This window comes from Taurulus bubalis (genome assembly GCF_910589615.1).
Source record: "Taurulus bubalis genome assembly, chromosome: 17".
Classification (NCBI taxonomy): Eukaryota; Metazoa; Chordata; class Actinopteri; order Perciformes; family Cottidae; genus Taurulus; species Taurulus bubalis.
Window position 1 is genome coordinate 7,843,583 of NC_136605.1, and position 27,571 is coordinate 7,871,153.

The window sequence follows — 27,571 nt, forward strand, 5'->3', positions numbered from 1 at the left end:
GTATCCTTAAATTAGACTTAATGTGTAACTTGGTTTGCCATTTCAGTCTCTCTGTTGTCTAGTTTCTGACAGCTTATCTGTGTGTGAAAGATTCTTCTTGTTCCAATGTGTGAAGTTACAAAACAAAATCCCATTCAGAAGGAATAATGTCCGTTTATTTACTGGTGAGAGGCGGAACATCTAACTGTGTGTGTGTGTGTGTGTGTGTGTGTGTGTGTGTTGTGTGTGCGCAGGGCGCTGCCGGCATGGAGTAGAGGTGAGCGTTTCTTCACCTTCCTGCGGCGCGGCGGCTTCACGATGAGCCCACCGTCCTCTGCTCCCGTCGTTATCTACCCACCGACCCATCTATCGCCATGGTGAGAGAGAGCTCCTGGACCTCGACTGTTGCCATGGTGACCCTGTAGCGAGCGCCCTGTGACTCCAAGTTGTTGCCCCGGTGATCATATTAAACGACCCAGGTAACCGTTCCAATCTGCCGCCATGGTGACGCTGTAGAGACGCGCCTTTTTAAAGTCAGAGACGGTTGCTATGGTGATCCTGTAGCAAGCAGCAGTCACTATGGGAACGTCCAGGATGTTCCGCGTGTTCGTGGTGCTGGGCTCGGCCTTCATGATCCTCCTGATCATCGTCTACTGGGACGACGTCGGGGCCTCACATCTGTATTTGCACACTCCCGTCTCGCCGGGCCCCAAAATCCCTCATCACCCGCCGCCGCCTCGTCGGCCTCAAACCTCCAGAGCGCCGTCCTTCCTGTCTGACATCGACGCCTTCGTGAACCAGTTCCTGGAGCCGGGAACCGGCGAGCCCACAGATCCCGCCCCCGCCGACTCCAGCAACCAATCGGAGAAAGCAGAGGAGCGGTATGTGCCGCGGCGGGAGTGGAAGATCCACCTGACGCCCGTGGCAGCCGAGCTCCGGGAGAGACAGGTGATAATAATAGATAATTATCTGAAATTATTATAATCAGCATTGTCTTTGTAGTATTCCATGTTTCAATGAGCAAGAAAAGCACAGGTATAAATACTAGAAAACATTAATAATAGTTAAGAATGCCAGTGAGCAAGCTGCATGCTGCCTCGCATCATTTAAACCAAACTGAACTAAACTAGGCATCTTTTCTTTTTCCTTTTTTCATATATTAGTGCCAATGCAATTATTGGGTTTCCCCATCAATATCAAAACTGTCACACCTTTCTTTAAAATAGATGATCCGGTTTTGCCTACATAAAATAAATGCTCAAGTGCCAAATGTTGTCTGAACACAAGCAGACTTACACAGACTTGCTAAAGTAAAATACAGTCTAAAACTTCTATTTAAATTCCATTTAGTGACCGACGGCGCACTTATTTTGCCTAATCTGACCCGTTCTGTGGGCGTGCACACACTGTGTTTGATGGACATCTCTCTGACCCCTAAATAAAAGAGTAGCAGCTTCTGAACGGCTCCTTTACTTGTGCAGGATGAACATTTGTATCATTTGAATTGCTAATAATTGATGTTTGTGCTTTACCAAACGGTACAACCAGGAGCAGCGGCGGCGGTTACTCCAGGAGATGTGCGCCAACGACAGCGTGGTGTTTCCTGGCAAGAACCGCTCCTTCGACGACATTCCCAACAGGGAGCTGGATCACCTGATCGTGGACGACAGGCACGGGATCATCTACTGCTACGTTCCCAAGGTGAGCCGACACCTGCACGGTTACGCTCAGTGTAACAGTTGAGACCAAAACCAAACAGATTAGTGTGTTTTTGTCCAATCCATTCAACACACACGTGCACACAACTATAATAACTAGTGACTAGATTTCCACATGTGCTCCCCTCAGGTGGCCTGCAGTAACTGGAAGCGCATCATGATAGTTCTCAGTGAAAGTCTGCTGCGGGACGGCGTCCCCCAGAGAGACCCGCTGGCCATCCCCAGGGAGCTGGTCCACAACAGCAGCATGCACTTCACCTTCAACAAGTTCTGGAAGCGATACGGAAAGTTTGCGAGGCACCTCATGAAGGTCTGTTCAAATACTTCAAATACCGTATATCGTGTATTACATCTGCCATCTTTAATTCTCTCCCACACAAAGACATCAGTTTAGATTTGAGTGGAACTGTGGAGGTGAAACCCAATCTATGTCGCTAGTGCTTCTTGCTACAGTAATATATAAAACAAGTCCATAAATTGCTCCATTTATTATTTTCAATTACCTCCATCTCAATGAATTGTCAATTGTGTGTGTGACGACAATATGTTCTGTTAACAGAAGTTTTATTCATTTTTGAAGGTGAAGCTGAAGAAATACACCAAGTTTATTTTCGTGCGCGACCCCTTCGTGCGCCTCATCTCCGCCTACCGGAACAAATTTGAGCTGCGCAACGAGGACTTCTATCGGCGCTTCGCCCAGGTCATGCTGCGTCGCTACGCCAACCAGCCGACGCCCCCCGCCTCCGTGGACGAGGCGTTCGGCGTGGGCCTCCACCCCTCCTTCTCCAACTTCGTCCAGTACCTCCTGGACCCTCAGACGGAGAAGGAGATGCCCTTCAATGAGCACTGGCGGCAGGTGTATCGCCTCTGCCACCCGTGCCAGATTCAGTACGACTTTGTGGGCCACCTGGAGTCGGCGGAGGAGGACGCCGAGCAGCTTCTGCGGCAGCTGCGGGTGGACAACGTGGTGGAGTTCCCCTCCTCCCACCGGAACCTCACCGCCAGCAGCTGGGAGTCCGACTGGTTCAGCACCGTGTCGGCCGAGACTCGGAGAGAACTCTACAAGCTGTACGAACCGGACTTCAGGCTCTTCGGCTACGACAGACCGGAATCGATCCTCAATGAGTGACGCACGTTTCTACAAAACGTACACACACACACACACACACACACACACACACACACACACACACACACACACACACACACACACACACACACACACACACACACACACACACAAACACGTTTTTTATGTCATGAAATAATGCTACACTCCAACAATTGCGACACCTCCCCTTGTTCTGGGGTTTGCAGATGTATCCTCCAGTCTTGTGTGTGTGTGTGTGTGTGTGTGTGTGTGTCTGTGTGTGTGTGTGTGTGTGTCCTACACTGAATGTGCACGTTGTTCAGGACTCTCGCTCTCACTCTCGCTCTGAAGAAGCACACTAATGAGGTGAATCCAGGTTAATAGTCATTACCAATAGTTGTTTTCCTTTATAAATCACAAAGATAACCAGAAGCACACAGGGACGGTGTCCCGAGCGCGTTGTGCGTTCACTGCGGTCCTCAACCCAAAACTCCACTCTTTTGAGTTTGCTCCCGACGTCGATGTCCCGCCCGTCGCTTGCGATGTCACGGTTGAGCTGTGAGCCGATGTCACAGAGCCATACTCTGCGTTTGTGCCGTCACGGAAACCCTTCGGGTCGTGACACGGACGCATTGAACAGGGAAATGTGGGCGACGAGGGAAAACACAAGGTGTTACTAGATTAGCTTTTAGAGTGGTAGTGGTCATATAATTTATTTCACGTTGTGTACGTGCAATGATTAGATGGAGGATGAAAGGGATTTATTTGATGTATGTTTCAGAAAAGACATACTAGCTATCGACATCGGAGGCAGGTAGAACTCTTTGATACCTCACACACAGATTAAGCCGATGCTCATACGTGTCATACTTGCCCGTGCATCAGATTACATGAGTAGAAAACACTTCAGACAACACGTCAGCGGCTTCAAAGCGGTATCGTCTCATCACGGAGAAAGCACAGCGGACCTGAGGCGTCTGGCTTTGTCTCAGCTCGTCTCCGAGGCGTCAGACTGGAGCTTCTGCTTTTCTTTTTTCGTTTCATCTCAGCTGGATGCTCAGAGGTGAGCCTCTCAGCATTTTAACAGCTTTCCAAAAGGGAAGGTTATTTTCTGCCGCTTGTTGTGTTGCCACGACGCCGGCACCAACGCAAACTGCAGTTATCAACACTGGCCTACATTGGGTGACCCTGGAGGCTGCAGCTGTGCGGTTTCATGGGCATCTTGGAGTTAAGGAGCTGTGCACATAATGGGATTTTTTTTTCATCACTCCACAAGTTGGGTTGATGCCAGATGAGGTTTAGCCAGAGTCAGGATCCATCGTGATCGGAGCATGGGGTCGGACTGCATGTTTTATACAAGAGGCGGAGATAAGACAGTGCCTTTGGTTGCAAAAGTTTACACAGCAAACAAAAAAAAAGTATTTTTGTAGAAGGACTTAATTTTTACTTTGAACTTGATGCAGTGAGAACTGTGTGAAGCCACGAGGTGTATTTTATATACTGGGGGCCTTGTTGATCTGCTGTGGTTATTCTTGGGAAAGAATAGGAAACGGCAGAACGCCCTTCAGCAGAAACCGTCTTCATGGGAATTTGTACAACTAAAGATCCTGTGAGGACGCTCTCTGTGCGCTCGGGTCCAGTGGATCGCTTTCTTTGTGTCTCATTTTAACGCGGGGTTACTGCGTGGTTTGTGATTATTCTGCAAGTCACTCAGCTGTATTATGTTCACACGATTGACTCATTGTTGTCTCACTGCCTTCTGGTTTATTTGTTTTGTACAAGTGCGGGTTATTTTTCACTCCTGAATGACTTTGTTCAGTCAGTACTGGATCTGATTGGAATTTATTCAGAACCAGTGACTGGGTTTTCCCAAAAGTCTGCGGTCGTTGTTTCCACGAAGGTCTAAGTATTCACACAGAAAAGCAGATCAATGCAAGGCACAACAACAAAAAAGAGAACGCACTCGGTCATCACACACTCCCACCTCACCAGTGTTTGGATTGTCAGGTTTTTATATCTCTTTTTGTATTTTTGTTATGCTCTTTTCGTGGTATTTTCTTGTTTCACGGTCCTGATGTCGAACAGCATTTTTGCTCTGGGCTGTATTTTCTGTAAAAGTGCAAACGGCAACACCGTAAGATGGAATCATTTTATAAGGGAAAAGAAAACGGCTTATTTATTAGCAGAATAAAAACTGAATACATGCTGCTTTTGTAATGGGGAAAATATGTGTGTGGGTGGTAATGGATCTTTATGAAGATTAGTTTGACTGGTGGCATGTTTCTTTTAGTTTTTGTCGCACAGTGACCTGACGCTGTTAAACAGCTTAAAGGTCTGTTGAAGCTGCAGTGTCCACAGCTTGTCCTACATTTTGACCTCGAGCCAAATCCTACAAAAATTGGTGTCACAGACCCCAAACTTTTTTTTTTGTGATTTATGTTTTTGTCAAACGTGTTTTAAAGTCACAAAAAGACTTTTCTGTCTGACGAACTTGTTCCCTCTCTCATGTTTTGGGGAAAATGCAAAGTGTTCCTTCCCTTTCCTCGTCAGTGTTATGGCGTCATCTGGTCTTCATACAAGAGAAATAAAGGTTGTGGGGCATGATGCGATACGTGTGTGTCTCTCTTTGTGATTTCTACCTCAGCGTTACATGATACAGTGACAACATACTTTTCATATGACATAATATTGTCCCTTTTAAAAATAATGAGTTATATCATTGACTCAACAGAATAATAGTTTCCTTTGTGTAGCGAGGACGGACACGGGAGGAGGGAAATGTTCCTTATCAGTGCAACAGGAAAGGAAGACTGCACCCACAAAAATGTGAACAGGAAATGTAAACGGTTCCTTTCTATCAAAATAAAGGAAACGTTACCATGCCAACCTTCCACGCGCGTACCGTCTTCACGACTCATTCATGGCAGCATGTGCACAGCATGAACAGCCGTCATCAGAAACCTGATGGGATCAAAGAGAACTTGAACTTGGGACAACGCTTAAGCTACAACTTACAAGCACACCATCTTTATCCACTAGCATCCACTAGGTGTCGCTGTGTATATTGTTTTTATTGTCAAAACCTTCATCACGAGACCTTTTGGAGACAAGATGTGAGAGGAGCGAGATCTGCAACATGGGTGTGATCCCTCACTGGCTTCCCAACTGACGTCTCCACAGGCATTTGTAGTGGTGGGAGAAGGTGTGCGCCTGGATGAATCTGCTGGACCTTTAATTCTGGCCGTACATCCCAAACTATCAGAAAATGATAGTAAGTAATGATGCATGATGAAGTATAGTTATAATTAAAACACATGAAACAGCGGCCATCCTCAGTGACGGTGTTGACAGCAATGTTCAGCCTTCACATAAACAGAAGCACGCCATCCAGTTTGCCTGTTTTATTTTTTTAAAGTTTTTACTGAATGTAAATAAGGGCACTTAAAATCATCCCTCTAGTGGTCAAAGGGAGGAACTGCATTCAATTTGTGGATAAAACACATTGTAAATATCAGCATAAACATCATTAGTAAAACCATAGTACTTTAGGGTAGATACTACAATTAGGAGTTTTATAAAATTGCATTAATGCTTTTATAGTAGTCATGTTAGTACCAAGGTTAATAATAAATGTATTAAGTGTCACAGCTGACTTGAGTCAGTTTGATATAATTAACTTTTGACTTGTCACTTATTACTGCTTTATGTTGCAGTTGGGCCTCCAGTTTAGTTTTATTCAAAATAATAAAAAGGGAGGGGGAGAAACTTTAAGGTACACTTTAAAAGCACAACATAGTTCAGTCAATAAAAAATATCAAAAATCAAAATTAATCCAATACATATTTCTGGGACATCCAGAGTTCAGTTAGCACCGTGTTTTAGCACCACTCAGGAAACTCAGCAACAGTCCACATTATTCTGTTCACTCACAAAGGGAAGTTTTCTTACCGTAAACGATTACATAAGCTTAGTTACTTCTTTACCGAGAATACTGAATATTCTGAACATCTTTATATTTTCATTTTCTGTCACAGTAAACATATTGTAAATGATGCACGACAAACCAAAACGTGTTGCTCTGGGGGTTTAATCTCTAAAAAGAATACTGATGCTAAGCTAACTGGCTGCTGGTTACCAAGAGAGGTGAGAGTGGTATCAATCTCCTCATCGAACTCTCGGCAAGAAAAGAAATGAATATATTTCCAAAATGTTGAACTGTTACATTTTCTATTTGGTTGATGAGCGTATTCAGTTTGTTTCTTCACATTTTCTCAAAGAGATATTGCTTATTCGAGCACCACTGTGGAGCAAGCTGAACCGCTTTAAACAAATCTAACCATATAGAAAGTATCCCTTCAGCTCCACATTATCATCCTGGCCTTCCCTCTCTGCCTCATTTCTCTTAGCTCCCTTTGATGAGGTATCCATTGAAAGTGATGTAGACGTCCACATCGTCACTGTAGATGGCGTTCTCTCTCTCCCTCTTGTACAGGCGGATCCACACCTCGTCCTTCAGCCCCAGCTCCAGCATCAGGCTCTGGCTCTGCATGATGGAGCGGTCGCTGGGCTGGGCGTACACGATGGCCTGCTCGGTGTCGTTGTGCATGATGTGCAGGTACGTCTCTTTGAAGTTCCACGTGTGGATGTTGACGTTGAAGAAGTAGATCCCCGGGACCCGGCAGAGGAACTTCCCGTCGAACATGTTGAAGTGGTCGTCGAGGTTGACGAAGACGGTGTCGAACACGAGCGCCGTGTAGGACTCCAGGCTGTGGAGGGCTTTGCGGCGGCCCACGGAGAAGGCAGAGTACTGGACTTTGCAGGGGTCTCCCGGGTGACCAGCCAGGCCCTTGGAGCCCTTTGAGCCCATGGGACCTCTGGAGCCTGAAGGGCCTCCGAGTCCCGCTTTACCTGGAGTTCCTCTGTCGCCACGTTCACCTTTGTCACCTGCACAGAGTCATGTCAGTCACAAAGCCACACTTCCTTCCTTCAAGAATCCTGAAGACAGCTATGTCTGTCAATCAGCACATGTGACCTTTTAACCAATAGAACACCAACCAATTTTTAGGCCCTTTCCTCGGAAATTGCATACCCAAACTAAAAAGGGTGTGTCTCTGCAACCACTAGGGCTATTTGGTTAATTTGGGTGTTATACAAAATGTGAGATTTTCTTCAGATGTGTAGATATCAGTCTATATGTTACTGGTTAAGAGTAAATGAAGATGACACATACAAAAAAATTAAAAGGTTTCAGGTCCACTTGGAAAAAAAGCACTTTCAGGATGATTATTTCTTTGAAATGATGCAGCTGTAAGGTCTGAACTTCTCCCAAATCATAGCACAATATGTGAACATTCTCTCTGCAAAGGTTGACTTTGATAAAGTGAAGCAGAACAAAGTTAGAGACGGTTTAGTACAAAGAAAATGTAGGCGAGGTCTCCAAAATTTACATCTGTGACATTTGAATCTTTTCATGTACCAAACCATATATTTCACTTGTATATTACTTATGGTGTTCAACACATCCAAATACAGCAGTTTTGGGCTTTTTTCATGAAACAAGCTATGATTTGCAGTTTTATATAACAATCGCTCAGTCTGGGTTTTTAAAGCACGCTCGTGATACGGTACCTTTGAGGATGGTCATGTTGATGTAGGTGCGGACCTCCGGCACATGGTTGATCCCTGCTGTGGGAGGCTGGGCTCCGCTGCCCTCTGCTGGCTCCAGGTCATCACAGCAGTGCCTGCAGAGGACAGGAAGGCCGCTTTTGGAAGGCAGCGGGGCGACCAGGGAGCTGAGGGACAGAAGTGTGAGGACGCCCAACATGGCTGAGCCTACAGTCAGAACAGAGGAGAACGTCAGACGGTTAGGAGTTTTCGACTCTTTTGCTTTGACTTTGTTTTCTGCTGGTGGATCTGGTTCAGTGCTTCAGTAAATTGAGGTCCGCCAGATGTTTGACAATGCAAACATGCTGATGTTGAGCATGGTTTAGCAGTATAATGTGAACCACGTTTACCATCTCAGTTTAGCATGTTGACATTTGCCAATTAACTCAAAAACACGGAGCAGCTGAAGCTGATGAATGAGTTCTGGAGGTATCCGGTCATAAAGCAAAGCACTGGGAAGATTACGACTTTGACCTGACGATGGAGTTTGGATGAAAAGTGAAGCGATCAAGTCATTAGGATTCATCATCTGGGGACCATGAATGCCTGTACAACATCTCATCACCAATCATCCAACAGTTTAAGAGCTGTTTCAGTGTGGATGTACGTGGTGGAGCGACCGACCAACCAATGTCATTTTTATCCTGTCTGTATGTATACTATGTGATTCTTTACTCTTTTATTACTGTTTATGTATATCACTTGTTTTTTTATTTTTACTATGTGTCTCTTGTGTGCACTTTACCCGTCTGCTGCTGTAATCCTGCAATTTTCCCACTGCGGGACTAATAAAGGATTATCTTATCTTATCCTATCTTATCATAGATCCATGCCTGGGCTGGGGCTTGAACAGTAAATTGAGCTGCAGAGCTTTCAAAAGCCTATGGCTCACAGATGTTAAGTGGTTTTGGTGCAGCATGTGGAGGTCAAAAGGTCTGAACACTGTATAAGACGAGACAAAGCCATGGAATTAAAATGGTTTAAAAAAAGAGAGTATTAGTTATGAAAGTTACGATCTGTTTTTGATTGATTGTTGATCAAACACAACTGCAAGATTAAATTCACTTAATAAGAAACATGCAGAGTTTTGCCTTTTAAATACATTTGAACGATTTAGGAGAAAATAAAAGAACCAATAAATTCACACACGGGAAAGAGGGAAATCACCAGAAGCAAAGATTATTCCTCTCTATTTAGGAAACATGTGTACTAGTCAAAACATCAGTTCTTCAGCAGCTGCTCACAAAATAAAACATTGTGTGTCCTGGATGTATTTCCCAGAGCAGCGGAAAAGAGAAGGAGGAATCTTCAACCCTGAGCCAAAAAAAACATTTGTCAACTCAAAGAAAAGAAACAGGAGTTGGGAATTGATGGAGAAAAACTGATAAAGTGAAGCATTCTCATAACAAAACAAGCACATTTCTTTATGAGTTGTGGCATTTGAAAATACCGTGGGTGATTAGCGCTCTATCCACAGAGCTGACTCTCAGAGGTCAAAATGTGCCTCAAAGACTCACTAATGCTCTTCTCGTCCAAATCCCAGAAGTAAAGAAAATGTCAAAACACAAAATAATGGCAGTGGGCATTGCTACAAGGGTCATAAATCACATGAAAAATGAGCCTGCAGGCAGCCCATAATGTGTCACCTTCTAGCGCAGGAAAGGGTGACTCATCACAACGGCTTATTTCATCCAGACAAAGTCAGTGGAGTGGCTTTCATCACACAGAGCGCCAAGCTGAGGAGCTTTAAATGGAAACGTGATGGCTGTCTGCCAGTGATCAGCCAGTTCTTGTGTACTGTAAGTAGAACAGTGTGTGCTGCTGTGTTTATACAAGACAGCTGCATCCATACGAACGATGGACAAGAAGAACTCAGGAAACGGCCACAAACAGACATTCGGTGTTCAAAAATGTCATCGTCGACAGAAATAACACACACTCTCGCAAAGAAATTCTAAAAGTGGAACTAAGTGCATTTGTGCTTTTTTATGGTGAGTTTATTAGGTACATAAGTACTCTCTACTATAATTCAAATCTTTATCTTTTAAGTCGGTCATTTGGAGGATTGGAGGACATCAAACAACTACAAAGAGACACAAAATGCCCACAAAGAGACTCAAAATTACTACAAAGAAACACAAAATGCCCACAAAGAGACACAAAATGACTATGAGACACAAAACGACTACAAAGAGACTCAAAATGACTACGAGACACAAAATGCCCACAGACACAAAACGACTACAAAGAGACACAAAACGACTACAAAGAGACGCAAAATGACTACAAAGATACACAAAATGCCCACAAAGAGACACAAAATGACTATGAGACACAAAAATGACTACAAAGAGACACAAAATGACTATGAGACACAAAACGACTACAAAGAGACTCAAAATGACTACAAAGAGACACAAACGACCACAAAGAGATTTAAAACGTCTCATGAGTGGCACAAAAATGGCACTAAAAGAAACAATGCCCACACAGAGATGTAAAACGACAACACAGAGATGCAGCACTGAAAGGTTTGGCCTCATGGAACTCGTGTGTAAAAATAGAAATTTGAATAGTTTGAACCTATATACGTGTTTTATTAGAACAAATACTAGAGTGTCAGTTTGGGCAAAGTACAAAGAGATACAAAAAGACAAAATTACAACAAAGACACGTAAAACAACCAAGAAAAGGACGTCTAGAAAGAGAAACAACACAACGGGGAAAAACGAAAACAAGAGAGACACAAACAGAGTAGCTGCATCATGCGCATGCGTTGCGTGTGTCTTTTACGTCTTAAACGTACGTTTTATGTCCTCGTCTCATAATGCATCCATGCACGCGGGCTGCAGTGCTCTATAACTGTTGTACATTAACTCTGTTAATTAACACGGCACTCTGTTTGTATTTACAGCTGCGCAGTGCACGTTCAATCCAGCATGTTGTCGTTGGTCCTGATGCTCGTGTTAAGGTCTGTGAGGGTTTCCAGACTGACCCACAGATTCAGGTTCACACACTCACCAGGATGAGGCATATTACATAACTGGGTTTCTTGGAAACCTCTTCTTGAAATGGAAATATGTGCATAAAATATTGGCTACAAAAGATTATCATATATGTAGAACAATCTGTCTGGAAGCTGCTGCTGCCTCTTTAACTTCTCTAATTGTTTTATTTTAAATATCAGCGGTGGACTCAACATGCACGTCTCGCAGCTGTGGAAGAAACAAGAAGCCCCTCGTCGCGGTCTCGCGCAGCGCTGCGCGGGTCCGCTCGCGCGCAAAACGGATGCGTCACACACTCGAGAGAGTCTCGTCGTTAAATCCCGACAACGTTCCCATTCAGCCGACTGACAGCTGAGAGGATGAATCTGAATGAATCTCACCTCGATCACGTCTCTGCAGCCGCTTCAGTTCGCCGGGGAGACAGATCCTGAGTCAGCAGCTCTCTCTCTCTCTCTCTCTCTCTCTCTCTCTCTCTCTCTCTGTGCCCTATAGATCCCTCCTAGTTTCATGCAGACTAAGGCAACAAGTGTCTGCCCATTTAGCCTGGATCTGACAGTAACATCTGGGGTAAGATTGTTACAGCCTGTAAAAGATGACCCGGTGACCCCGGACTGAAGATAGAAACGGATGCTGTTCTTAAAGATGATGCGTTTGTGTGTGTGTGTGTTTATCTCGACTGGATAATGTCATCAGAAACTCTAGACCACCCTCTCCAACCTCCTGGTTATTCCCTGTGGGACTGCATTTCCTCTGTGCTGAATTCCTCCATTCCTTCTATCTGCTGCAGCTGCAAATAGAAAGAGAGAGAGAGGGGGGGGGGGGGGGGAGGCTACAATCTATATTTCTAGATCTGAAATAAGACTAATGTTCTGCTTTGGGTTTGATTTGGAAATGTGATCATATAGAGTACAAAGGGTATATGAGAGAGAAAGTTAGGGACAGAAACTCCAGTTCAAGAGATGCAAAGCATGAGAGGGGGGATCCCTGGGCCTCAAGTGTGTGTGTGTGTGTGTGTGTGTGTGTGTGTGTGTGTGTGTGTGTGTGTGTGTGTGTGTGTGCCTGTGTGTTGCAGGATACGATGGGCTTATCCTTTGGATAATCAATCTTTCACACAGACACCAAAAGTAATCCCAGTGATCTCACTTCTCCTGCGGATGAAAACACAGGATGTATATTTTCACACATGATTCAAAATGGACGGCTTCCTCGTGGGACTTGCCACCACTTCAGGCTTCGATCGTTCGGCCTGCAGAACAACATGCTGACGTTCTTTTTTTTATATCTGTGGAATGTCTTAGTCCCGTCTAAACGGGCCGTGTTGTAATGATGTTATCTCTGAAGGCAGTGACTCCCAACATTTTCTTTGGCTTGTGACCCTCTAAAGGGAGGGTTTCGGAAAAATACACTTATTTGTTTTCTTGCTAAGAAATCAAACATTGGTAACGCTCTTGCCTGCTAGTATAGACCTGCACCTGCTGCTTGTCATCATCACGCATCATCATGTTCATTCTATGTAATAAATATATGCAAAAAGGATTTTATTGAGTAGATCTGTGCTGAATGTGGGCGGGGCCATGTGGGCTAGCTTTGCTAGCGGCTGAAGCTGTGACTTTGTGGGTCAAAGGTCACCAAAAGTTGAACTTCACGCAAGATAAAGTAAGGGTATAATGCAGGAATAATAACCCTGAATATATCACACATACACACATCCACTGTCTCCTTGCTGAAATGACTCCTCCTTTACTTCACGACCCCGCGTTGCGGTTGTTTGCGCAGAGCGGGCCGTCCTGTCAGGCAGCCGCTGTGCACACGTGTAACATGAGCACAGCTGTTGAACATTACTGCCGTCGGGTCCCGGGGGTTGAGCTTTCATAGGCTGTTCCGCGGTTATATCAGGAGAACATTACTCTGGTTCTCCGGCTAAGTATTAGGAGACCATCGTCTGAAATCAGCTGACGCTCTCGTTCTGTAAACACTGACTATCTTGTTGTCTTTGGGAATCAGACGCTCGTTTTGTGAGCTCTTAAGTCAGTCATCCTCCTCTGTGTTCCTTCAGGTTGTGTTTTATTTGGATCTATTTGATGAGCTCCAGCAGCGCCACATAGACGTCTTTCCTCTCTGTAACCTCGGAGTGATGAAAAGTCCCGCGCCCATTGACAGATATTTGTGCTGATAAGCCGGTTGAGGCTTTTGGGGCCCAAAGCAGAACCGTGTGCTTCTCCCAACAACAAACCTCTCCTCGGTTTCTTCCCTAAAAAGAGTTTGTGGCTGATTTTAATTATGAGGCATTGCATTCAAAGCTGGGCTCAAATTGTAGACCTCAAAACATTCTTGTGGTTCAGCTCAGGGGGAAAAACTAAGAGGTATGAGCACACTGCAGCAATTCAGAGTCCGAGAAATCTGATACTCACATCATCAGCAAGCGAAGCGGTTATGACTCGTCCTCTGCACACACACATTTCATCAAGTGCCTTGAGTACCTTTTAAAGCGCTATACAGATACAATGTATTATTATTATTATTATTATAATAATGTGCTACCTTGTGTCTGAGAGCAACGGTGTGATTTTTCTGATTCTTCTCCCGATAAAGACTGCAGCCAGACTCCACATCCTGCTCTTTATTGTGGGTAAGAACCCAAACAAGCCCTGTGGGTTTTTTAACAGACTTTACAAGGTACATCTCATTCTCTGTTGCTGCTTCCTCTGTGATTTATAGAGCAAGCAGAGGACATTTAAACAAGCTGAGGCTACAACGCCTTCCAGCGGGACGCCATCAGAATACTCAGCAGGTAAAGATAATGTGCCTTTAATGGAGGCACGGGGCATGAATGTGCAATGAGAAAGATGATTGATGGTTTTATTTTGTGTGCAGACAAGGCAGCAGTGACACAACACCCAGAGGAGGAGGAGGGGGAGGAAGAGGAGGAGGAGGAGGAGGAGGAGGAGGAGGAGGACTCTGGTTCATTTTGGTTTTGATTTCTATTGTCACCTAGTGACAGAAAGAACATAGTGCAGCTCTATTCTATGACATATATGAGACATATAAGCATATTCACACAAATAAATGGGTCAAACTTGATTGTAATACTAGTTTTATTTTTTGTTTGTTTAGCACCTGAACAATAATCGTACAAGGTTGAGCAATATCTTGTTTCCTGCTCTGGTTGACAAAAATATTATGTATTTCTGTAGTTTTACTTTTATAGACTTTTTTAAACATGCCATTCTATAACTTTTTAAAAATTGTATTTACTTTCTTAGATAACTTAATTAATTCAGGATACAATTTTTTTTCTTTCAATATTCTATACTATGAATTTTCATATAACATATATATTATATTAAGACTTTTGATGGCTTTTTCAACATACTATATTTAGAATTCTTTCAACATACATATATACATATATATATATATATATACATATATATATATGTATATATACATATATATATATATGTATATATATATATATATATATATATATATATATATATATATATATATATATATATATATACTTTTTTCTATAACCTTTTAAGACTTTTTGGACTTACGATACAATGACTATATGAATCATTTTGGTATCCTATGACTTTTTTGTTTGACATAGCGTACTATCGCCTGTTATTAGTTTTTTTCTTAAGAAATAATGACTTTTCAACATATAGAATTTTTGTATGCCTTTTTAGATTTTGTATGTATATGTCTTTGTTTTATGTGTATGTTTACAATAATTTTTTTCATAATTTTGGTTTTCAACTATATTTTGACCAATCTGACTTTTAATGACTATACTATACTATGACTGTTTTTTTCAACTCGACTTCTTTTTACATTTTTCATAGTATGTCATGACTTTTTCTGTATTTCTTTGACATATGACTTATTTAACACTTTTTCGACAAACTGTACTATCACTTTTTATAATTTTCTTTTCGAAATATCATAATACACATTATTTTATGACTTTTTTTTTACATCTACTTGACATACTATAATGTGAATTTTTTCCACACACAACTTTGACTATGTATATATGTATATACTATATACTATGTACTATGTATATATGTATACACCTTTGTCTGTAAACATTTTGCCAATGAAAACTTTGTATTTGAAAGCCTCTTGAAGCTAGTTTTTTGTAAAATACATATGACGGGACTATCTGAAAAAGAATAATGCCCTTTTGAGGATATTTTTCCCATAACGGTGTAAATATAACAGTTTTAATGTTACTGTTGTGTTATTTACCCAAACTAAATATGGTATGCTTGCAATGTTTTATAATCTACTCAAGCGCTTTATTAACTCACATGTCAGCATGTGTATCCTTTACAGTTCTCTTTTGTCCAATGCGTTCATGAGAAAAGGAAAACCATCAAAATAACCCATAAGATGCACAAAACAGAGAGATGGCAGCTTTAAGTTTATTGCATAATCCTTCCATGTGGGTCAGCATAATGGGCCCCTAAAAAAAGCCTGTGAGCACTAAAACACTCAGCAGCCACATGAAATTGCTCTATTAATGACAAACATCGCCACCTTTATGTGCAGTTTAGTGCAGTGAAGTGTCATGACATCACTTGTGTGCATGAAGCCTCACAGGTTGAGCTCTTGCGACACGAAGAGAGGAGATGAAACGGACGAAAAGCAGCATCTGTGTTGCTTCTTACCGGCGTGGCTAAATATCGTATTATATTCTCTGTGAGGGGAACGGATGTCGCTGGTTCCATCAGAGCTAAATGTCAAACCACACTCTAATACACACACTCTCTCACACACACACACACACACACACTGGGACCACCTGACAGGACATGTCAACACTCACAACGACACGCACACATCCCGTTGTGCCTCTCGCGCTCGTTCTCACATGCCCACCCCTCAGACCTCATTCCACAACGACACAGGAAGTCAAAGGGTGACCCACTTCTATACCAGCACTTTTATTTTGTTTGGTCTCTGCACAGATGTCACAACAGACTGCATCGGAAATATATACTGCATGTGTAGAGAGAGCAGCGACATTTACCACTGACCTCAATCATTCATGGGTCTAGAAATAGCAATCTAATACATCTCATACTAATACGTGTTCACACGACACAAAGTGTTTATTCCAGTTTATCAAGTGTTTGTGAAATAATGATTCATTCTGATTGATTAGGTGCTAATTTGATCTCTTAAACAGCATGACATTGTTTATTAAGTTTCACAAACAAATGAAACTACCAAAAACCTCAGTGGCAAACCAGCTGCCTTTCTTTTGATTGCAGATCTACAAACTAAAAATCAATGAATTAAATGCTTAAATGTTCTCTATTATAAGTAATTCATCACTATTTACATAATCAAAACACGTTTAAATCACATTTCACTGCTTTCAAAATCCCAGATCTGCCTGCAGGAATGAAGATTTTTTTGTATTTATTATTTTATGATGATATTAGTAAAGCTTTAAAGCGCTCTCACAACATGTCTTTGTAAGATTTAAGGTAAAGTAATTAAAAACAAACCACAAAACTGTATTTTTGGTTATTTTTAAAACACAGTTATTAATAACTGACACAAGCATTTAAGACTTATGAAAATGAAGCGTATTGTACACATTCAACAATGAGGTATTGTACACCACATACATGTGTATCGGCTAAATAAGGCCCCAGCGCTCCCAGTCAGTATGTCTATAAACATTATGCACAACTGGTTGCCTTCATACATCGGACTCTATCCCTTTTATTCAATGTTGATGTGGAGTAAACATAGCAACACAATGATGTTACATTTTATATATTCATTTTAAAGCTGCTCCTATCATTTATTTTGTTAATATAAACAATTGATCAAATGGTTGCTCATTGAGAAGAACCAGCACAGAATTATCTCCCAACCAGGAACCATCAAAGAGCGGTTTAGCTTCGCTTATTGTTCTGTAATACCACTTCACTGTAGCGCTCTTATTAAAACATCGTTTGAAGCAGCCGCCGGCAGCTGCTTTTGAGCCAAAACGTTCTCTGTACACAAGCTGTCCAGAACCAAACCACAGACAGCTGGTGGTACGCCGGGGAACACGGTGGAGCATTTAGCAGCTAGGAGCCAGACATTTCCCTCTCGGTGGAGACGGAAACAGAGCAAAGAAGAGTATGAATATTGAATTTACATTACAAAAAGGACTTAATATAAATGTTAATATAGCTCGGCGTCTGTTGGATGAAGTAGGCAACTGTTTGCAAAGACGTCAGAAGTCGGTTATGTGCTGTCAGCTTGTTCTGCCGTCCCAAAGAGACTATCAACTAAATCAAGCATAAAAATAATGGAATTTGAAAAAGAAAAAAAAAGGAATTATTTCTACTTCCACAATCAGATTATAATAAACAATCAGTCAGGTTGCTTGTGATGTAAGCACAGAAAATAAGAAAAGGTTGTCTTACAGGGATTCTTTTCGATACATTACTGATGTTTCATATCGACTTATTGCTGAATGTAGCCTGTAGCTCTTTGAGGGTCAGATAGCCTGTTTTACAGGGCTCCACGGGCATGGAGGAGGACCGGCACATGGCGGCAGCCAGAGGCCAGGCCGCATGGCTGCCGCCAGCAGCTGCCACAGGTGCCTCCACCTGTTGGCTGTCAGAGGATATCAGAGTCAGAGTGGGAGAGTTAGGAGGCGGCGGAGCAGAGGAGGTTGGGCACATCTGGGAAGGGAGATGAAGAGGGAGAACGAGAAGAGGAGGGCCCGGGTCGTCGTCTGACACCTCGTCCTCTTCTATATTAGCAAACCTTTTATCTTCATCTTCCTTTCCGATGCCAAAGCCGGAGTCCGGGCTCTGCGGCTCCCTCTTCAAGCTCTCGTAGGTCGGAAAGGCGTCGAGGGAAGGGTGGAGGGAGAGGCCGAGGCTGCTGTGCAGGTTGTGGAAATCCTCCTGATAGATGAAGTAAGCGGGGTTGGGGTCGGTTCGTGCTGAGCCACTGGAGGAGCTGGACATGAAGTAGCCCATGTTGGAGAAGCAGGATGAAGAGGAGGAGGAGGAGGAGGAGGAATTGTCAACAACCCCGCTGGTGTCTGAGCCGGCCGAAAGGTTGATCCTGAAGTGAAGCAGGGCGCTGGTGGAGCCGGAGGAGGGAGAGGTGGAGGGGAGCACATCGCAGCTTTCACAGATCTCAACCGGGGAGATGCTGTCGCTCGGCTCGGCTGTGAAGAAGGATTCAGAGGCCGGCAGAGGATTCAGCCATTTCTGATACAAGGAAAGAGAGATTTAGCGTCAAAAACCTGTTTGAGGTTTTTCTAACTGGGACAGACTGGGGCTGCACGCTGTTCTTTTTGACTGGCAGGCAATGGTGACACACTTTTACTTCTGATTCACCTAAACCAAAACTGCTTACTGAAAATAAGCAAAGAAGTCACTCAACAGCAAAAGGGCCTCAAACAGCAAAGGGTTCAACCTCGGGGAGGATCGATTCAGCTGCAGCCTCAGAGGACCACAGCGTTGTATTGAATAGATATTTTAACAATGTTGTGGGACAACATTGTTAAAATGGAAGCAAAGGCAAAGGCAGCGATATCCTAACTTGGAGCACCAGCTCCAAAAACTCTGCTACAATTCCCATGATGCAACATTCCTTTTCCCTCTTCTGCCTGGTAATCTTACAACACAGACTTTCTGTGATAAATTAGCATTCTACAAGCCTAAATTGAGATAACCCTGGTGACATCACTATGACATCATCAGGGTTAATTTCTCAGACTTTACAAAGTCTAGGCCTTAAAACATATTATACTGTTTTCACAGGCCAATTAGTACTTAAGACTATATACACTCACCTAAAGGATTATTAGGAACACCATACTAATACTGTGTTTGACCCCCTTTCGCCTTCAGAACTGCCTTAATTCTACGTGGCATTGATTCAACACGGTGCTGAAAGCATTCTTTAGAAATGTTGGCCCAAATTGATAGGATAGCATCTTGCAGTTGATGGAGATTTGTGGGATGCACATCCAGGGCACGAAGCTCCCGTTCCACCACATCCCAAAGATGCTCTATTGGGTTGAGATCTGGTGACTGTGGAGGCCATTTTAGTACAGTGAACTCATCGTCATGTTCAAGAAACCAATTAGAAATGATTCCAGCTTTGTGACATGGTGCATTATCCTGCTGGAAGTAGCCATCAGAGGATGGGTACATGGTGGCCATAAAGGGATGGACATGGTCAGAAACAATGCTCAGGTAGGCCGTGGCATTTAAACGATGCCCAATTGGCACTAAGGGGCCTAAAGTGTGCCAAGAAAACATCCCCCACACCATTACACCACCACCACCAGCCTGCACAGTGGTAACAAGGCATGATGGGTCCATGTTCTCATTCTGTTTACGCCAAATTCTGACTCTACCATCTGAATGTCTCAACAGAAATCGAGACTCATCAGACCAGGCAACATTTTTCCAGTCTTCAACTGTCCAATTTTGGTGAGCTCTTGCAAATTGTAGCCTCTTGTTCCTATTTGTAGTGGAGATGAGTGGTACCCGGTGGGGTCTTCTGCTGTTGTAGCCCATCCGCCTCAAGGTTGTGCGTGTTGTGGCTTCACAAATGCTTTGCTGCATACCTCGGTTGTAACGAGCTATCAGCTTGAATCAGTCGGCCCATTCTCCTCTGACCTCTAGCATCAACAAGGCATTTTCACCCACAGGACTGCCGCATACTGGATGTTTTTCCCTTTTCACACCATTCTTTGTAAACCCGAGAAATGGTTGTGCGTGAAAATCCCAGTAACTGAGCAGATTGTGAAATACTCAGACCGGCCCGTCTGGCACCAACAACCATGCCACGCTCAAAATTGCTTAAATCACCTTTCTTTCCCATTCTGACATTCAGTTTGGAGTTCAGGAGATTGTCTTGACCAGTACCACACCTCTAAATGCATTGAAGTGACTGCCATGTGATTGGTTGATTAGATAATTGCATTAATGAGAAATTTAACAGGTGTTCCTAATAATCCTTTAGGTGAGTGTGTGTGTGTGTATATATATATATAAATCATTTTAGCCTAATATTAGTCCTTGTAAGAAGACTAAAAAAACAGCAATTAGTCAATTAAATCAATGTCGTGATAAATGTTACAGATAAATAAAAAGGCTTCATTCAGTATTTGGAAAGACATTTTAGAAGAAATCCAAATGAGAAATTAAAGTGAAACGTTAATCTGTCTTGCATTTTGCAAGCCATGTGAGTGTTACAGAGTTGTGTTACTTGTGTGTGTAAATGGTTCATGACATTTACTGGTAAGTCTGTGAACACGTCTGTCAGAATGCTCTGTGGTAACGACATCGTGGTACAACAAGTAGTGCGCGGTGAGGACGTTTATTTTTACCTTTAGATTTCCTCCGTGTTCAGAGTGGACAGTGTGGAAATATTTAGATGGGTTCGGTACTGGCCTCCTTTTGAGGAGCCTGCAATGGCAAAAGGGAGCCATTAGATGAGACACAGCGCACGACAACACACACACACACACACACACACACACACACGCACACACACGCACACACACGCACACACACGCACAGAGACAGACGCACACACACAAGTGCACTCACCTTCTGATCGCACAACTCCTGTAGAGGACGAGCGCCACAATGATGAAACCCAAGCTGAACATCACTCCTCGCATGACCAGCGATGTCTGACCTAGAAGCAACTCTGGAACATTACATTGTGCAACAATGCGTGAACAAGTAAATCTGTTTTTATTCTCTCTCAGATCTTTAATATCAAGTCATTCGTTTACAGGCTCTCATCATCACAACCCAAACCTTCCTTTGCAGCCCACTCCCTTCTTAACGCGTATAATGGTTCTTCACGCGCTCATTGTTGGTTTCAAATGCAAGAAACGCATAAAACTTCTGTCTGATTTACTTCTGATAGACTCACAGATAAGCAAGCAGAGCTTTGTCTATGCAGCACGTTAAAGTCGACCAATAAGAAGGTGCTGAGGCAAAACACCAGACCCCTGACAGCGCCTATAGGAAGCGACCCCATGCCCTGTCTGCCGGTGCTTGGTTTTGACCCTGAACATCTCCCAGCAGGTCAGGGATCAGTCTGTCTATTTCCTCGTTAGAATGAGAGCTGTGAGCTGTTTTTAGTCGTCGTTCAAAGAACACGGAAATGAAAAAGGTCGTTACCTTGATCCTGTGAAGGTGTCGCCACGTCTGTCGCGCCCAAGAAGGATGTCGTTGGACCCCAGTTGCTCCAATGGCTATTCTCGTCTGGAATAATGGGTTTGACCCTCACGCTGACCTGGCAGTGGCCCTTTAGTTGCCCAGCAGCTACGCTGACCTCTCGCTCTGGTGTGGACAGAGTGCTGGTCTCCTGATCACATGACATGTGCAATGGTCAAATTGAGTTGAATTGATTTCCTTAAAGGGATTTAAACATCAGTTATATATTTTAAATCAAGTCCTGCCTTGCTGTGTGCAGAATAATCAACCAGCAATAAATGTGGGCATGCAACATAAAGAACAGACTATAGTGGGCCTCAGCGGTACTTTGTGTTAAATAGCACATGTGTGCATGCTGAACAGTGGACGTGGTAAACATTGCTCAACATCATCATGTTAGCATTATGACATCAGCAGCTGTGCCACAGCCTCACGTAGCCGCAGGCACGCGCTTGTTCTTCTGTGCATATGATTTACTGTTATGCTTAAATAAAAGCATGTGCATCGGCACTTACGTTCCTCGACTTGTCTTTCTGTTTGATCTGAACCTCGAAGTCAAGGGATGTGAGGTAGTCCGAAGGAGGACTGCCCAGGCTCCATGAGATCCTCGTCTCATTGGCAGTGCTGCTGACATTGGGGACACCTGGAGGACGCATTTTGACTGTAAACACACACACACACACACACACACACACACACACACACACACGCATACACACACACACACACAGACATAAAAACATGCAATCAATTAATTCCTGTGATGTTTAAAAAGGTTGGCAGATTATTTTGTGGAACACTTGAAAAAATGCCCCAAAAATCAACAGAAGTGTAATTTTTTTCACTTTTTTTATGAATGAGAAATTATGTCAAATGTCTTTTAGAACCAGATTTATGAATTACTTTCCAGAAGCAACCAAAAAAAGACCACAGCGTAGGGAAGAAGTAAAAGCCACTTACTGTGACTGTACGGCGAGTACTTTGTGAGGGTCTCCACCATCGTCCCGTTGCACTCCACCTGTATGTTGGTCATTTTTTCCAAAGGGTTGAACACCTTGAGGGGACCCATAATATAATCAATTACAATGAATACAGGAATCACACGCTCATGGATTTATTCTTTATTTTAAGTGCAGCATCTTTTCTACGATGGCTGATCGGAAAATTCAAAAAATCAAACAGAGTGAAAAAGAGACCATTAGATGTTTTCATGTTTTATATGGATGATATGTCCGTGACTTACTACATTTTCAAAGACCAAACTGCAGCCTGAAGTGGAGTCTTGGTGTTGTTTCAGCTTGCAGCTTTGACTAAGTGAGAAAACGGACAAAAAATGAGCACAAACTGATGAAAAGTTGACCAACCGACAATTAGCTCCGAAGGCCAACATCAAATGAATATGTCTCTAACATCTTACATAATGGTTTCCCGAAGCATCTTGGAGTAGACCCAGGTTGTCTTCATACCAAAGATCCAGCAGTCCGCCCCGGGAGCCACAGGAGAGCGGCCCCATGTACAGCTGACGTTGCTGACGAAGTCATTCACACAGGAGAGTCCTTGAGTCACAGACATAGCAAAAGAGAGAGAGAGATTAGCACGGTGTGACTTTATCAGTGCCATTGGACCAGTGGTCTCTTCTAACTTCTCGGGTGGCAACAGTTAAAGTGGAATCAGTAGAATTCCCTTTTGAGGAATTTCAAATGGTCGACTGTAATTCCTAAATGTCAGTTTCTGACTTGAAGAAAAGAGAAGGTTCCCTTTGCTTAAAAAATAACAAATCAACTAGACAAGACAATATAAATGTAAAAAAAAAAGATAGTTAATAAAGATGTTTTTGTTATTTTCTCCCCTGTGCTGAAAGGAGACAGGTTCAGGTGAGAGTGTGCTCAGTACCTTGCAAGCCTTTGTGAGAGTGTGGTGCTGCGAGCCCTGAAAACAGAACCACGAGGACGCACAGCGACACCCGGCTCTCCATGGCCATGAGCACAATACAACTGTAGAGAATCAATAATGTTAAATACATACACGAAAAATGGAACTTCAAAAGCAAAGAGGCTCGTATACACGGTGAACCCAAAAGCGTCTCTTTGGAATGTGTATGTCGTAATTGTACCCCGTCCCTTTTCTATATAATCTCATTATTATTTGTCGCTATTGTCCTGGTTACATTCATGTCAACAAAGCATATTGAACTGAAACTGGGCGGATGAGGAACAGCTACCCAAACACGCGTCTTTTTACGGAGAGAAACTAATGACTGAAACTGATAAATCAGTCATTGCCGGCAGAGTAGGTGTACAGTTCTGAGAGTGAGAAAACATTACGAGATCCACACTCAGCAGAACGCTCATCCTGAGAAGGCGGCAACATGACACTTGACCGAGCACACTGGCACCTGCTGCTGCCTCACCACAGAGCTTCATATAAAGAAGGAGCTTCTAATCGCTCTTACTGATAATCATGAATTGTATTCACTTTTTATTGTTATATATTATATATTTATTGTTATATTTTCCCTGTAAAGGCACACATTTTGTCACCGGTCTGAGTCACAGGTCGTTGCTATGTTTTTTCCGGCGAAGACTGAACTGAGCGGGACTGCAACTGACTTTATGGAAAGTGCAGATATGTCACAAACATAATATCATAACATATTATACAGAGGGAAACACCTGATAATACCAGCACGTCATGAATGACATACTATCATCTAAATGCAACTGAACCGTAAGAGCTGGTGTGAAAAGACACTGTGGAAAGAGGACAGTGGCAGAATATATAAGAAGACAGCAAACGGTACCTGAGGAGCCTCGGTCAGTGAGGGTAGCAGGGGGCCCCTGAGAGGAAACTCATTGCAGTCTCCTCTGCTGGACCGACGAGCTTAGAAGACTTCCTTTTTCTTCCGTCCCTCTTGTCTTTCTACTTGTGCGAGCTCTCTCTCTCTTTCTGTCGCTCATCCCTCTGTCTCCTCATTCTCACCCCTCTCTCTTCTTTAAAGTGCCCAGTGACATTTTCCACTTGCAACCACATAGCCTGTGTCTTACAGGAAGCCCCGTGAAGCTCTGTGAGTGATGGTGTGAGATGACGGGTGGGGGCGGAGGCCCTCCTCCTGCTCACCAGCAACAGCTACCTGGACGCCGTACAGACAATAATTGCACCCGAAAAAACAAGAAACACAAGGCACACCACATCCTGTTTCAATCTCAACGTAAAGTGGGTTCGTACGAAGGGAGACTCGCACATTGTCTTATGAAGTGGTTTATGTCAGTGAAACTCGGCTTAAATTGAAGATTCAGAGGATTAAAGTGGCTAAAGCTAACAGAATTAGAAACATGGGGTTATTTAAATTACAAACACACACACACGCACACACACATTCAAGAGTTGTACGGCGTCAAAACCACCGCTGTCACAGCCGCAACCACTGCAGACCCGTGTATATACTTCTCATGTGCTTCTATAGCGGGAAAGAGGAGTCAGAGCAGCAGCAGCAGCAGCCTGCTTTCTTCACTCGAAAGGTCACCGAACATTTCACTTCTGCAGCGACCGGCCTCACAAGATTTCCTATGATTGTTAGTTTGCTCGTGTCAATCAACTTTTAAAGTTACGCTCTCAAGTGTCAGACACCTGGCCATGAGCAGGGGCTGGTATTTATGGGGCTGGAGACTAGTTATTAGAATGGAGGAGGGTCATAAAATCAAGAGAGGGTCTAGATTGAATCTATTTATCCCTTTTCTTTTAAGAGTTGCTGTTAAAAAGTAAAAAAGTTACACCATTTGTTTACATGGGTGGGTTGATAATATATAATAAGGTGGTATTATGCGCGTTGTCACTGTTGTATACATAAACTCTCTTACAAAGTGGTGCAGGATACTGCTTTATCCAGACCTCGGACAATTTTATGCCATCTACTTTGGAAGCAATTTGGTTTCCAAATCAAGGGGAGCTTGAACCAAACCACAAAGTAATATGCTTGGGGAGGTTTTTTCACGCAGTAATGTCTTTCGTACAGTCCTTAATTATCAACACTGCCTTTGTCCCTCCTGCTCCAGAGCCTCCGCAATGCAACAATATGCTATAAGACCAGTGTGGGCTGCCTGGAGATTTTGATTATAATAAATGTTGTGTTGCAGATGGAGGGGGAATAAATAGAGATGGTGAAACCAAAACATTTGTAAGAGCACAGGAGCAGGTGAGGCTCAGAGATCAGCGCTGTTATCTACCAGCGCTCATCTCAGTCTTAAAGTTCAATGAAGGGCTATTGTGCAACGCTCAGGCGTGAAACCACAAAGCATTCACGCACACAACAACAAATGATGCAACACATCGTGTTTAAACTCGGAAGGCAGCAGCCGCCGTGTTTGGGTCCCTGAGTGGGTTTCGATCAGGTCGGCATCAGCTCGCAGCGGCGAGTGCAGGGGAGGGGCAGCGGGAAGAAGAGCGCACATCTCTCGCCTGGTAAAGGTCAAAGGTCAAAGTCCTGAGGCCGAGGTGGCCATAGTGGCGCGTGTGCTCGGGAAGGCAACACTGAAACGGTCTTCATCAACAGACCGCAAAGACAGGGGGGCTGGGTGTTTGAGAAGGTGAGAAAAATAACAAGGGAGGCCACACTCATATTGAAATAACTGTAAGTGAACAAGAAAAACGATGGTGCAACTCTCACATCACATCTTAAAGAGGTAGTTAATATGTTAAAGTAAAAAACTAATTTTGCTTTGTGTATTAAAAACAGTTTGACTCACAGCGGAGAAGTCAGACACTTTCTTATGTTTGATTCCTGCAAGGTGGGGGCCAGAGCACATGCTAACACGCTAACATGCTAACACGCTCACAATGACATGCCAGTGTTTATCAGGTCAAAACAAAACACAAGTAGGCCTACAGTTGAGGCTGATGGGAAGGAAGGCCTGTTTATAGTGTTGCAAACATTGCAAATATAATTGTAATGATATAATGGCTAAAAATGTAGAATGATCATTATGTGTGTTAACTGTCACGCCACCTATTCTGTATTCTTTGCTACACTGAGGAAATATTGATTACAATGTAGTACAGTGTAGAAACACACTGTAATAGTGCAGTGTTGGCTTTCCCCCACTACCTCTTAAAAGATGACGTGATCTGCTTTGATTCCCCGCAGCATTCGCTTCACACGAGTCACAGATGAGTTTAATCTCTCCATCTGGATCAGCGCTGACCCAAGTCATCAGCTCATTAGGCGTTCAGTCACCACACCTCCTTTTCTCTGTAGTAAAGAGTGGATCAGATACTCATCTTCTAGGTCTGGTTTGGTAGGAGAGGCAGCGGGTTGTGACAAAAAAGCAAGTTTCAGTGGTTTTTGATGAAACCGCCTCCATCCTGCTACCTTTACACATCACACAGAGACACAAGTAACGGTTTGGGTACTTTTAGTCTGAGGTACGGATAGCCCTGCGGGACCTATATAGGTCCTTTTTTATAAAATTTTAATTAAACTGTGTAAAACATTACAATAATCATGAACAAATATATTGATGCTACACATCAAATTAAACAAGAGAACCTGGGCTACAATAATTAGTCAGCCATTTCAACACAACTCAAACACCAACTAAAATAATTATTAAAATAAAATAGTTATAATTTTGTCACGAGTCAGCCCACTCTGCATGTTTCCGGAACTAGCAGCCCGTAGCTTGGTGCTATCAGAAAAAAACAAATAGCAAAAAGCAAGACAATTCCACACAGATTCCAAATCTATTCACCAAATCCCTCTGCTGCAAAGTATCACTGAGATATGAACCAAAGAACACAGCAACATAAATCGCTGAGTCAGCAAATTTTGAAAAAAATTGAGAAAATAGCAAATATAAGAAAAAATGCAGTTCCCTCAGTAAATCCCCACTAATACAA

The 27,571-nt window shown here is 43.2% G+C and overlaps 3 protein-coding genes across 3 annotated transcripts; 1 reads left to right on the forward strand and 2 right to left on the reverse strand.

Annotated features, from left to right (window-relative positions):
* Window positions 1-558: 558 nt before the first annotated feature.
* LOC306749349 (carbohydrate sulfotransferase 12-like) lies at window positions 559-2,826 on the forward strand (the record flags this gene model as incomplete). Its single annotated transcript, XM_079232629.1, has 4 exons — window positions 559-927; window positions 1,528-1,680; window positions 1,828-2,007; window positions 2,278-2,826. 4 exons carry the CDS (start codon window positions 559-561, stop codon window positions 2,824-2,826), a joined length of 1,251 nt encoding a protein of 416 aa, XP_079088755.1.
* Window positions 2,827-6,173: 3,347 nt separating this feature from the next.
* c1qtnf6a (C1q and TNF related 6a) lies at window positions 6,174-12,082 on the reverse strand. Its single transcript, XM_079232711.1, has 3 exons — window positions 11,837-12,082; window positions 8,416-8,619; window positions 6,174-7,731 (listed from the first exon to the last, which is right to left on the reverse strand). Exons 2-3 carry the CDS (start codon window positions 8,609-8,611, stop codon window positions 7,190-7,192), a joined length of 738 nt encoding a protein of 245 aa, XP_079088837.1. The 5' UTR covers window positions 8,612-8,619; window positions 11,837-12,082; the 3' UTR covers window positions 6,174-7,189.
* Window positions 12,083-17,929: 5,847 nt separating this feature from the next.
* On the reverse strand, window positions 17,930-23,660 carry il2rb (interleukin 2 receptor, beta; the record flags this gene model as incomplete). The annotated part of the gene is made up of 9 exons (XM_079233563.1): window positions 17,930-18,700; window positions 20,836-20,914; window positions 21,059-21,161; window positions 21,644-21,830; window positions 22,195-22,340; window positions 22,640-22,733; window positions 22,923-22,989; window positions 23,097-23,235; window positions 23,573-23,660. The coding sequence occupies 9 exons, from the start codon at window positions 23,658-23,660 to the stop codon at window positions 17,930-17,932; spliced, it is 1,674 nt and encodes a 557-aa protein (XP_079089689.1).
* Window positions 23,661-27,571: the final 3,911 nt, after the last annotated feature.